The sequence below is a fragment of the Carex rostrata genome, chromosome 6 (assembly GCF_964058835.1).
Source record: "Carex rostrata chromosome 6, lpCarRost1.2, whole genome shotgun sequence".
Taxonomy (NCBI): Eukaryota; Viridiplantae; Streptophyta; class Magnoliopsida; order Poales; family Cyperaceae; genus Carex; species Carex rostrata.
This window is the reverse complement of record NC_135923.1, coordinates 2,778,548-2,792,772: the sequence shown is the minus strand read 5'-3', so window position 1 is coordinate 2,792,772 and position 14,225 is coordinate 2,778,548. Positions and strand designations below refer to the sequence as shown.

Below are 14,225 nucleotides of genomic sequence, written 5' to 3'. Positions count from 1 at the left end.
ATGCTATAAACATATTCTTCTTCAGGAATATTACTTGAAATATTTTTCGTTTTTTTTTTACATCTTCTTCCAGAAGAATAAATTATTGAAAAACAAAATTAATACGAACATGATATATTGCAGATCGTATAAAATTTCTTGAAATCTTCGTAAAGAAGACCTTAATATATTTTGAAATCTTCTTCAAGAAGATTAAATAAAAATATGAGCATCATTCAAATTTGTGCTTCATATAAATTTCCTTGGAATTTTCTTCAGAAAAATTTCTTAAAATCTTCTTGAACAAATTATATTTTTTGAAATCTTCTTCAGGAAAATTATTATTCAAAAATAAAATTAACATGAACAAATTTTTGATATCATATAAAATTTCTTAAAATCTTCTTCAAGAAGAAATTCTTAATATCTTTTGAAATCTTCTTCAAGAAGACTTTCTTAATATATTTTGAAATCTTCTTCGAGAAGATTAAATTATTGAAAATAAAATATTGCACAAAAAAAATATGAATCAGATCTAAATTTCACAATATAAAATTTATGATCAACGGATGGCTTCCGGCCATTTGATAAATTGAAAACTTATGATTAACATATTGATTTTTAATATGAGTTAAATTCTCAACTTTTACCTCAAGTTTAACATATTGGTCTTCGGGCCATTTGAAATTTATACGTAACACAATAGAATCATAAACTAATATAAAACAACAAATTGGTCTTCGGGCCATTTGATAAAGAAGTCAAAACAAAATTTTGATTTCTCAAGTAAATATGTATCCTATTTCATTTACCAATTACTAATAAGATGTATCATTTAAATAAATGATATAAAAATAAATAAATATTAAAGTTACCTCGAACCTTCAACTAGTCGAGCTCTCGTGCTGATAATGTGTTATAAAATAAAAATAAACAAGTATAAGAAGAATAAACAAAATAGAGAGGAAAAAGATGACAATCTCTTTATTCATACATTTCTCATGTGTGTACAATACAATATTACAAAGCTTCTATTTATAGGTTACAAATTGTAAATGAAAAAACATTTAAGTAAATGGAGAAATAAATTCTAATAGTAGTGACCATCAATTCCAATAGTAGTGCATGGAGTAGTGGGGAAATAAATTGAGGATTAATATTGGAAGTTACAACATGAATGACATCCATACATTTATAATATATTCATAACACCGATATGATTCTCACACGAAGAACGACTATTAAACCAATTAGCTGATCCAAATACTCCAAATCAATAACGGTCCTTAATTATAACCGATCCTGATTTGTTTTTGGGTTTAAAAAAATAATTTTAATATTTGGCCAACTACGTACTATATATTTTTGCTGGCCTATATATGAAACAAACCACAGTCTGAAATATAATTGAACAATCTGAAATAAAGATCAATATATACTTAAAATTAAACATGTTCAAAGTTCACCAAATTATAGTAATCCTAAATTATTACAAAATAACACATCCTAAATTGTTTTACTTTTTCCACTAATATTTTCTTCAATAAAAATTTACCCCACAATGATCGGATGTATTCGCTTTTTGTTTCATTGTAACTTTTGGGGAACTCCTCCATTTTTGAAATGATAAAAGTGCAATTTTAATTGCATATTTTTAGAGCAACATGGAACATGCATACCTTTAAATTTGGAAAAACATCGAGAAAATGAGTTATTATGTCATGCACGAATAACATGACATAATATCCACATTCTCAACCATCGTGTTGTTGTTGTGGACACTGTATTAAAAAAAATCAGATTCAAGACAAGTAATTAAGCATGCAACTTTTCAAAATGATCAATATAAAGGACCAAATTGCAAGGTTTCATTAACCTTTCATTATCAGTAAGGTTAAAGTCAATGTTTGACTTGACCACGTTCCCGGACCATATATATTTTGATTTCTCCAAATTTTCCACATAATTTCTAAAGTAACATCTCTGTTTTGTTTTGACATTTATTATCTGTCCTGAGAAAATAATAGAGAAGGAGAATTTGAATTGCATTCTAACTGAGAAATTCAAGCTCCATTTTTAAGCTGTAACATCTGAAAAAGAATGACTAAGAACTAGAATTTTTTTATAATTAAGGAGAGCTAAAATTAAAATGTACAATGTGATGAGTGGAATTTGAACTCATGTCCTCTTAACCACACAAAATAAAGGTTTAGCCACTAGACTATAAAGTAGATATTTTGAGCAACAATACTTTGTTCCAATGTAGATTAAAAGATTAGCAAAAGATTAGCAAATTAGGAATGGTATAAATTAAAACTTACTATTCATTGGGTCAATATTTGAACAACTGTCTAATAAAGAATTAATTAATCAGGTAGATATTTTGATTGGATGTGACATTTCTTCTTGTTGTAAAATTAATTCATACATACCGGAATCAGATATGAAGACTAGATTTTTGAGATGGCTGACTAGCTTAGCCGGCATCTAGGAATTGTAGTCTGATTTTGAAAAAAATGAACTAAATTACAAGTCTTGACTAATAAACCTTTGACTAATAGTCTGTTACAACTAACACTACTAGAATTCACTCTTTTTTCATGCTCCTAAAAATGACTTACCCTTGAAAAAAACCCAAAAATCGCCATTTTCAAGCGCTACCCTTGAAAATACTACCGTTGATAATACCCTCCTTGGAAATAGTCAGTATTTCCAAGGGGACCGTTGGAAATACTATTTTCTAGTTTTTTTCAAGAGACTACCCTTGAAAAAAGAGCCGTTGGAAATACTTTCAAATTTGACCACTGTCTACATTATTCTCAAGGGGAGCATCGTGGAGCCCACCAAATTATTTTCAAGGGGAGGGAACATGGGTCCCACTTGAACATTTCCAAGGGTGACACCCCTGGGACCCACTTGAGTATTTTCAAGGGCAGTTTATGGAGGACCCACCCCAGCAAATTCATGGCCAACAAAAGTGGGCCCCACCTGGTCAGATGTTGGTGCTATTATTTAAATGGGTTCGTGCATTTTTTTCATGAAAATATCTTGGAAATACTAGCCTCCTTTTTTTTTGTACCAAAATGCTTTCATTGGATAATTCTCCCGGTACCAACCCAATATTCCTTTACAATCCCCAATTCACATTCAAACTGATAACACATCTTACAAATCAATAGAAAACACATTGAGAAAAGAGATTGCAAAGCATTTAATAAGCATAAATCATTAATATAATCAACACATTGTATCAAAAGAAGATGAAAAACCATTTACAACACAGTATTGTGTGCTTGCACACTACTAATATACTCAAAATATACCCACTATATAATTAATCAACCTTTGACTAATAGTCAGTTACAACTAATTAATCTGTTACAAGTCTTGACCAACTAACTCTATTACAAGTCTTGACTAATCAACCTTTGACTAATAGTCTCTTACAACTAATCAACCTTTGACTAATAGTCAGTTACAACTAATTTATCTGTTACAAGTCTTGACCAACTCTATTACAAGTCTTGACTAATCAACCTTTGACGTACTAATAGTCTGTTACAACTAATCAACCTTTGACTAATAGTCAATTACAACTAATCTGTCACAAGGCTATACAAACTCTGTTACAACTGTTTTATTTACAACATCTATAATATATATATATTGACTATCATTAACCGTTTAGTTTTATAAAGAACTATATATTGACTATATATGGAAATTAGCGAGAACCCTCAATTACATGGAAATAACGGAAATTGCGCATATTTCCTCTTGACAATTCATAACCGTTTACTTTTCTAAAGAACTATATATTGACTATGGAAATTAGTGAGAAAATTTGCCACTTTGCATTAATCAGACAATATTCTAAATTAATCGGATAATATTTTAAACCATTTTGGAATTTTCTAAATTATTATAAACCATTTAGAATTTTTCTGAATTAATCGGACAATATCTAAACCATTTTGTAAATTATTCTAAATAATTTTGGAATTTTCTAAATTTATAGGGCAATATTGTAAACCATTTTGGAATTTTCAAAATTAATAGGGAAATATATATTATAAATCATTTACTAAATTATTCTAAACCATTTTGAAATTTTCTAAATTATTCTAAACAATTTTGGAATTTCTAAATTATTCAGACAATATTCTGAACCATTCAAAATAAACTAATTAATTATATCCTAAATTAAAATAAAAATAAAAAAATAAAAATACCTGAATAGAAGAGCCGATCGATCAAACAGTCAGAGCTCCAAAAGGGAAAGGGATGGCGCAGGGGGATGTGGAGGCAATGCAGCAAAGGAAATGGGATGGTGCGGCCTTATAGCCCCTGATATGAAACCACAATTTTTTTTTTTGGTTTTGGGACAAAACCGCAAAAAACTTTTGCGGTCTGGAGTGACCGCAATTTTTTTTTTGCGGTTTCAGATCTCATTGAACCGATTTTTTTTTTTGCAGTAATTCGGGATGAAACCGCAAATTTTTTTTTTGCGGTTTGGGTAGATTTCAAAATAACATGAAATGGTGGTTAGTTTTTTAAATTTAATATATTTTTTGGATATTAATAAAAATTTCGGATCAGGATTGGCTAATTGGTTTAATAGTCGTTCTTCATGTGAGAATCAGATCGGCTCTTTTTAAAAGGCCGTTCTAGATTGTGAGAATCAGGATCAACGCTTTTTCAAGACAGTTCTAGATTGTGAGAATCAGGATCGATCGGCTAATAACTAAAGGACTGTTCTTGATTTACAAACAGGATCAACTCTCTGATCGTTCCTGGTTAGTGAAATAAGCACAATCAATATTGTTGGGAGACACCAAGAGAAAGACGACCTAAATTAGAAAAATTTTATAAGGAGAGCTAAAATTAAAAGAATAATTATATCATTTTTCTCACCTTTGTTCCCTCATTTATCTCTCTCCTTCCTCTCTCCAAATTAACTTCTTTAACTGTCTTTTATCCCCCCATTAATTCCGCTAAGAATTTCTATTTATCCCCGCATTAATTACTGTCCTTTAATAACAATCATCGCATTAATTATACTGCCATCTAATAACAATCTCCGCATTAATTATACTGTCCTTAAATAATAATTCCCGCTAACAATTATTTATCTGTTTATTGATGTTCAAGAAATTACGCAGAAGTATTTATCATTGTCCCTGACATGATAATACTTTGATTTGATTAAACATTACTTATTGACAAGTTCAAGAATAAAGTTCAATAAATTATTTATTATTGTTCTGACAAGTACTTATCATTATATCTGAGAAATATTTATCATTGTCTTTGACGTACATATGTTTTACTGAAAATTGCAATTATGTCTGAGAAGTATTTATCCATGTAACATAAAGTATTTATCATTGCTTCTGAGAAGTATTTATCGTTGTCTTTCACATATATATATTTTACTGAAAATTACAATTTAAAATTAATAAAAATTGATAACAATCAATTATTAAAAAAAATGTTATATGGTTTAAATTATTTATATGAAAAATATACATTAAACTTTTGTTGGGCCGATTATTATATATGGATTCATATAAAAGCATAACATATTTCAATTCATGCAACATATATACATATTGTCTTTTGCACATATACAATCTCATGTGATAAAACATAACATATACTCCTCAGAATCCAATACAATGTTTGCATAGAAGTTATGTCCTTACCACTTAGTAATCATGTGATCAAGCTTTGACCCAAAATTCGTAATGGGCTCATGTTGCCAAAACGTTTGGTTATGAACTAGTTTGGACCGAAATTTCATACATAATTAGTTGTATTAGATCCAACATGTCAAAAAAGGAGTGTGTATGTAATCCATTACATGATGCCTCTTGGTTAAAGGTCTCCAACAAAATTGCATCTCCAATAGAAAAATACAAGGATCAACATATATGTGCATACATACATAAGAAAATTATAATGTGCATGCGTACATACATAATAGAGAATAAAAATTCTCAGTTAAAATTTTCGTCCAAAATTATAAGAAAATATTTATACATAAGAAAATTGCAATTATGTCTGAGAAATATTTATCCATTTAACATAAAGTATTTATCATTACGCTTGAGAAGTATTTATCATTGATGTTTTACTAAAAGTTACAGTTATGTCTGAGAAGTATTTATCCATGTAACATAAATTATTTATCCATGTAATATAAAATATTTATCATTATGTCTGAGAAGTATTTATCATTGGGTGAGGGGATTATTTATTTAATGGTTCCCAGTTGTATGGCGACAATCCAAAAAAAAAAAAAAAAAATTTTAGCGGGGATAACTAACAAGTATTTATGAGAGGATTGTTTATTTAATGGTCCCCAGTTGTGCGGAGACGATTAAAAAAAAAAGGAAATTTTGTGCGGGGACAATTGATGGATTGATTTATTCTTTCATAAATAGAGATCATTGCATAGGGATTAATACTTTGCAAATTCAAGATAAATACTTTGATGCTTCAAGTTAAATACTAACAGTTTACGAAACGTTTATTAATGACTAAGCGGTCCCCCCATTATTTTTTTGACAGTTTGTGCGGGTTTTTTTGCGGGGATAAAGCTGCAGAGATTGTTATCAGGATCCAAATTAAAATGCACAATGTGGTGAGTGAGGTTTGAACTCATGTCCTCTCAACCGCACAAAATAGAGCTTTAACCAGTAGACTATAAGGTAGATATTTTGAGCAACAATACTTTGTTCCATTGTAGATTAAAAGATTAGCAAAAGATTAGCAAATTAGGAATGGTATAAATTTACGATTTTGACATTAATTATATACTTTATTCCAGTGTAGATTAAGACTTACTATTCATTGGGTCAATATTTGAGCAACTGTCAAATAAAGAATTAATTAATCATGTAAATATTTTGATGTGATGTGAATTTATTCTTGATGCAAAATTAATTCATACACGTCGGAATTAGATATGAAGACGAGATTTGAGAGATGGCTAACTTAGCCGACATCTAGGAATTAAAGTGTGGTTTAGAGAAAAATGAACTATATATTGATGACAAGAAAGAATGGAGAGGGAACGGGAGGAAAATGAGATCAGCCACATATTAAAACTATATGGACCACACTCAAAAAATGTGTGACGCATGTAATTATATGATGTGACAAGCAAATTTTTTTGCGTTGATTCCATGTTATTTTCCGAATCATATAATTATCATACAAATATTTTATCACAATTCTACAACCGTCATCAAATTTCTCATTAATCTTTTAAATTTTAATCTATCAAACAAAAAATAAAACAAAAAGAAAAGTTAAATTTATTTTCTCTCATTAATGATCCAAACACAGAGAGATTAAATAGGTTAATCTTCCTTTATTTCTATTCCATTCCCTTCTATTATTCACCTCCCATTCCTTCCTCTACTCTTCATCCAAACAGTGTGTTATGGACCAAATGCGAAATCATAATTAAAATTTGACAAGTAAATTTTTCAAAATCGCATATTATTTTTCAAGAAATTTAAATTAAACTTTTTTAATTAATATTCAACAGAAAATTTGTGCTAAATATGATATTTATTTTCTTTAAAAGTTTAGCAAATTTGTGCTATAATATTTACGAATTTGACATTATATACTTTGTTCCAGTGTAGATTAAAACTTACTAGCTATTCATTACGTCAATATTTGAGCAACTGTCTAATAAAGAATTAATTAATCAGGTAGATAATTTGATGGGATGTGACATTTCTTCTTGATGCAAAATTAATTCATACATACCGGAATCAGATATAAAGACTAGATTTGAGAGATGCTAACTTAGCCGACATCTAGGAATTGTAATCTGGTTTTGAAAAAAATGAACTATATATATTGACTATCATTAACCGTTTAGTTTTATAAATTATATATTGACTATATATATATATATGGAAATTAGTGAGAACCCTCAATTACATGGAAATAACGGAAATTGCGCATATTTCCTCTTGACGATTCATGACCGTTTACTTTTCTAAAGAATTGCTCATATTGACTATGGAAATTAGTGAGAAAATTTGCCACTTTGAAATTTTATAAGAGAACTCTAAAATGGCTTTTTATGCAAGGAGGCAAAATGAGATTTTATATGAAATATACAAATCTTAGAAAAATCAATTTAAAAGAACAACACAGTAGTACAAGTTATTAATTATTTGAGAACTAAGTTTTGGTTTAGTTACAGAAGCAACGCTCTCTGTGTAGGAAGTCGTAGGTTCAAAACTAAAAAAAAAAAAAAACCATAAAACAATTCTTTGAGAATATTAGTAGTTGGAAGGCTTCACTTCAACCCTTTATTCAATATATCTATGTGTGTGTGTATATGTACATATATTTATATATATACACACACATACGTACAAATATGTACACACACACATATACAAATATGTACACACACATGTATTTATGTGTGTGTGTGTGTTTGTATATATATATATATATATATTATCAGACGAGGAGCAATTTAAAAAGATGCTAACTATCGTCTAGAAAAAATTGCAGCAAATAAAAAGAGTGTGAGGTGCTCACCAAGAGGGTTTGGTGAGCACAACTTCAAAAGTATATTGAATCGACTTCAAAAGTCGAATATAAACTGTTGAAATCCATGTACTTCATGAGTGATGCATGTATATACAAAATTTTGAAAGTTTCGAGTTTATTTGCTACAAGGTCAAGCGGTCAAAGAAATAATAAAAATTGAATATATCAAACTACTTATAAATTAACTTATAAAATGTTTATTTTTTGACCGCTTGACCTTGTAGCAAATAAACTCGAAATTTTCAAAATTTTGCATGTACATGCATCACTCATGAAGTACATGGATTTCAACAGTTTGGATTCAGCATTTGAAGTCAATCCAATATACTTTTGGAGTTGTGCTCACCAAACCCTCTTGGTGAGTACATCACACCCTAGCTTTGCTCTATGTGAGCATATGTATATGTTGGAAATCCAGATGAATTTTTGTAAAGACCTATATATTGACTATATATGAAAATTAGTGAGAAAATTTGCCACTTTGGAATTGTAAGAGAACTAAAATGGCTTTTTATGCAAGGAGGCAAAAGGATATTTTTATATAAAATGTATAAATCTTGGGAAAAGGAATTAAAAGAACAACACAGTAAATGTCAATAGAAAAGTACAAGTTATTAATTATGTGGGAACTAAGTTTTGGTTTAGTGACAAAAGTAATGCTCTCTGTGTGGGAAGTTATAGGTTCGAAACTCGAAATTTTTTTTTTTTTTTTATGAATATTAATAGTTGAGTGGCTTGACTTCAACTCTTTATTGAATATATATATATGTGTGTGTGTGTGTGTGTCTTTGTGTGCGTTGTGTGTGTGTATGGATGTGTGTATATATATATATCTGTGTGTGTGTGTGTGTGTATATATATATATGGGACTTGGCTATGGTGCTATGGGTTGCATAGAGGCCTCCCGTGCTACGGCTCAATATTCCAGTTTTCAAAATCCTAACGGTCGATCTGATCCATTCATCTTGTTCTCCATATTAATATGTGTTTGGAGACCAAATTTTACATTTTTTGAAAAAATTTTACTATTTTTTTAGATTTATTGAAAATCATTGTTTTTGAGACAAATCTGGACCATAAAAAACAGCGATATTCAATAAATCTAAAAAAATAGTAAAAAATTTCCAAAAAATGTAAAATTTGGTCTCCAAACACATATTAATATGGAGAACAAGATGAACAGTTCGAATCGACCGTTAGGATTTTGAAAACTCGAATATTGAGCCGTAGCATGGGAGGCCTCTATGCAACCCATAGCATATTAGCCACATCCTATATATATGTATGTATATATATTATCAGACGAAGAGCAATGGATGGAAATGTGTGAAAAGCTAGCAACAATTATGAAGATAATAATTTCTTTTTAAGTACTTCACTTATCGTGCTTACATGGGCCACAAATTAATAATATAAATTAAAGATGTACATTTTTCATGCTAAGAAAATTTTAAGACATACCTTTTAATTTTATCAAATTTTAAACAAATTTGACATCATTGTACCTATATATTTGAAATGGAACGACATTATTCTGCTGTTGATCCGCAACTATTTCGGAAATTTGGATGGTTTAAAACCATTCAAATTGTTGGACTTAGAAGTCAAGTTGTATACTCCAGATACCCTTTTTACAGATAAAACAAATTAGGTGTCAACTGGCAAGGCATTTTCACATAGAGTAAGCAGGTAATTAAAGAATTTCTATAGAGACTAAGCAAAACTTCTGCACGCAGCTGAGAGGATAACGTCATTTTTTTCAAGTGTCGTCATCCCCTCGAGTTGTGCTATAAATACTTGTAATCATATAACACTTTTGAGAAAAGAAAAAAGACACACTCAGATAGCAAAAATGGTGCCTCTTCCAGAGATGATCTTTACTGTCATGCAGACTCTGTCACAACTCTTTATACCTCTGTTATCTATCTTCATAATTTACTTGAGTGTAAAGAGAAGAAACTTTTCAAAGAGCCATGAAAAGTTGGTACCTTCACCTCCAAAGCTTCCATTCATAGGGAACATCCATCAAATAGGATCTTTATACCATCAATCTCTCTATTCACTATCTCTGAAATATGGGTCCCTCATGCTACTTCATTTAGGTGAAACACCATTCCTAATTGTTTCATCATCTGATATGGCATCTGCGATCATGCGGACCCATGACCTCACCTTTGCCACTCGGCCTTCTGCTGTCGTCTCTGACATCCTTCGTTTTGGTGACGTGGCCTTTGAACCTTACGGTGAGAATTGGAGGCAATTGAAAAAGATCTTCACAATCCATTTAATGAATACCAAAAAGATTGCCTCCTATAAAACAATTCAAGAGGAGGAAGTTAGTAATTTGATTGCGAAGATTAGCCACCATGCCTCCAAGTCAAGAGGGGATCCTATAGAATTAAGCAAGGTTTTGTTCGCATTCATGAGTGATGTAATTTGTAGGGTTGTGTCTGGAAAATTTATTATGGAAGAACAGAGGTATGCCATGATGCATGAAATGGTAGAGGAGAACTTTAAATTATTTGCAGGATATAGTTTTGGCGATTTGTTCCCTTCTTTGTTATGGTTAGAAGGGTTTATTGGATTGAGCCGGAGGGCTCGTAGAAATAGAATAAAGTGGGATAAGTTTTTTGAAGAGTTAATTCAACATCATATTGAAAGGGGAGAGACTAATGAGGGACAAAATAATTTTGTTGATATTTTACTTAGTTTGAAGAATGATCCTAGCATCATCAACTTTGACCTCACCATGGATCAAATGAAAGGGCAATTAGCGGTAAGTTTCATATATTTATTTTTATTTTTGGAATTTTCAAATCATTGAACTTACCTATCAAAATGGAGTCCTGAAATGAAATCATTCTGTCAATGGTCTCAGGATATGAAGAAATATATTACAGCTATTACAATTGCTAAATGGATGAAAATGACAAAAAAAAGGATAAAAATTAATTAATTATGCAATTATGTTAAACACCTTGAATTTATAATTATATCCCCTGCTCAATCAAATTCAGGATGCATTTTCTGCTGGAATTGATACAACATATATCACCATAGATTGGACAATGTCTGAGCTCATAAAAAACCCTAAACCCATGAAGAAGCTACAAGAAGAGGTCAGGGGAGTAGTAAAGCATGGTGACATGGTGAGATCAGAAGATCTGAACCAAATGAGCTACCTAAAAGCGGTAATCAAAGAAACCCTACGGCTACATCCTCCTCTCCCTTTGCTGGTTCCAAGGGAATCAATGGAAGAATGTGAAATAAATGGTTTCATAATTCCTAAAGGGACCAAAGTTCTTATCAATGCGTGGGCCATTGCGAGGGAGGCAAAATCATGGGAGGTGCCCGAGGAGTTCATGCCAGAACGATTCATTGGTAGTCAAGTGGACTACAAAGGCACTGACTTTGAGCTCATCCCATTTGGAGCAGGACGCAGAATTTGTCCTGGTATATTGTTTGGTGCGGCCACGGCAGAGCTTGCAGTAGCAAATCTCATACATCGTTTCGATTGGGAGTTGCCTTATGGAATGACAAGGGAGGAGTTCAACATGGGTGAGTCACCGGGATTCTCTGTGCATAGGAAGGATGACCTTCGGCTCGTTGTTAAAAATGTTCACAGCTAAAATTAAACCGGAGACTAGTTTCTGCCTTATTATAGTGGAATAAGTGGCAGTTTATGTAAAATAATATTTGGTAAGATATATAAGAGGTTTATGATGGTATGTTCAGAGAAATGATTATAATGCTGTAATACCACTTTTCATATTTTGTATGTAATAATTTGGGTAATGATCAAATTTGGTACTATATATATATTAACATTGAACTTGTTCATCAATGTTTGTGGTACCTCTATGCTTGTGGTTAGAAATCTGAGAGAATATGCACTCCCTTTGGTTACCCCTCTCTGTGTTTGATAAGTTAGATTATTGCTACTGGACAGCCACTGTCAAGGTTTCAAAAAAAAGATAAGTTAGATTATTTTTTTTGAATTGCATAAAAGAGCAAAGAATATCAATTTTATTATGTCCATGTTCACAAGTTTGTTTAGCTGCATACCAGCAGGGAATTGCAGAATTTTGTCAAACAATTTTTAAGCACAATTAAATAAGAGTTAAATTCGATTACAGATATTGGCAATCTGATTTAAATCAGAGTTTGAGCTAAACCTCGTCCATTAGCAGTCCTAAACTGTGCATTGCATTGGCAATAATGACGATTCTACGTGGAACATAACCAGTCACAACCTTTCCAACAGCTAGTGCCACATCAAGTCGAGACTGAGTCGGAATATCCGGTTGGATCTTGGCAAGAAATTCTCTTAAGGTGATGACGAAGGCACACATGCCAGCGAGAGAAGGTCAGATAATACTACTGGTCAATTGGGCTTGGTTTCAATATATGGCCCATTTGTTTTACAGGCCGAGCTTGATTAATCAAATTTGTTGTGAAATTTCTTAAAGCCCATCTTAACCTCTACATTTTCACAAGGCCTAGTTGAGCAGACATCAAGATTTTTTGAATTGGTTTAACATGATCAATTTAAATTATCAAGATCAATCTACTTCTGAATTATGAGTTTGCATGTAAAAATTATGAATTTAAAAAATATAATTAAAATTTAATATTAAGTTATGTATTTTGTTGTTGCCGGCTTGATTTTATTTTAACTTAATCCAAATTTATAAATTTTGCATATAAATTTAGGGAGCTGATAATTATATCCGCACTACAGTACCTGCAATGTACCCACACTATAACTACCATAATTACCCCAGACTACAAAAACTCCAGCACTGATTTTTTTTTTCTAAAATATTAATACCTACGCAAGGAAGTATTTATCTCTATGAGATAAACAATTTTTGCATAAATAATTGTCTTCCGAACCAAATCTCCTAAACATACAAGCACTATTATACATGTGGGGACCACTGAAACTGTATGGGGGGACCATACACATTTTTAGAGGTGAGTTTTTTTCTCCATTCAATCTCGGTTATATTTCTGACGATCTGTGAGAAATTTTGCAAATCTAAACCATGAACATCTTTAATGCAATTTTCTCATTCAAATGAGATCCATTATGACATACTTTTAGACTCATCGCCAACAAGTATATATACCTCGTGATTCAAGTATTTATACCTAAACTTGCAAATACTTTTTTACATATGACGTACTTTTGAACTCATCGCCAACAAGTATTTATACCTCACCATGAAAATGATTATAACAAGTTACACATCAAAGTATTAATATCTTATTTTTTAAGTGTTAATATCTTGTCTTCCAAGTATTTATATCTATGAAGGTTAATGCTGGGATGAGTGCGGGAACTGGGAAATGAGGGACCATATAATTAATGGGGACCATACAAGAAGAGTGCTACCGGAATGGTAGAATAATAATTAGTGGGGACCATATAATATTTTCTTAGAATAATAATTAGTGGGACGATCTAATTAGTGGGAACCATAGTATATAATTTCTCTAAATATGGTAGATGAATTTTGAAGATACTATACAGTAAGGGTACTCAAATAATAATTATTCATAAATTTATTATTTACTCATATTTATGAAGTATTAGTTTTAACATTTTGATAAATTTTAGAATTAAAAACATTCTAAATGTACGCTCTCATTTA

At 30.9% G+C, this 14,225-nt stretch overlaps 1 protein-coding gene across 2 annotated transcripts in view; it reads left to right on the top strand.

The window, feature by feature from the left end:
• Nucleotides 1-12,408, top strand: part of LOC144555131 (cytochrome P450 71A26-like) — a 69,761-nt gene extending 57,353 nt beyond the window's left edge. The window contains exons 1-2 of one of the 2 annotated variants that reach the window (XM_078303366.1): nucleotides 10,383-11,344; nucleotides 11,586-12,408. In XM_078303366.1, coding sequence (XP_078159492.1) covers nucleotides 10,421-11,344; nucleotides 11,586-12,197 — 1,536 coding nt within the window. In that variant the 5' untranslated portion in view covers nucleotides 10,383-10,420 and the 3' untranslated portion in view covers nucleotides 12,198-12,408. Of the gene's footprint in view, nucleotides 1-10,382; nucleotides 11,345-11,585 lie in introns of those variants that run through there. The other variant, XM_078303365.1, reaches the window with a different exon arrangement.
• Nucleotides 12,409-14,225: the final 1,817 nt, after the last annotated feature.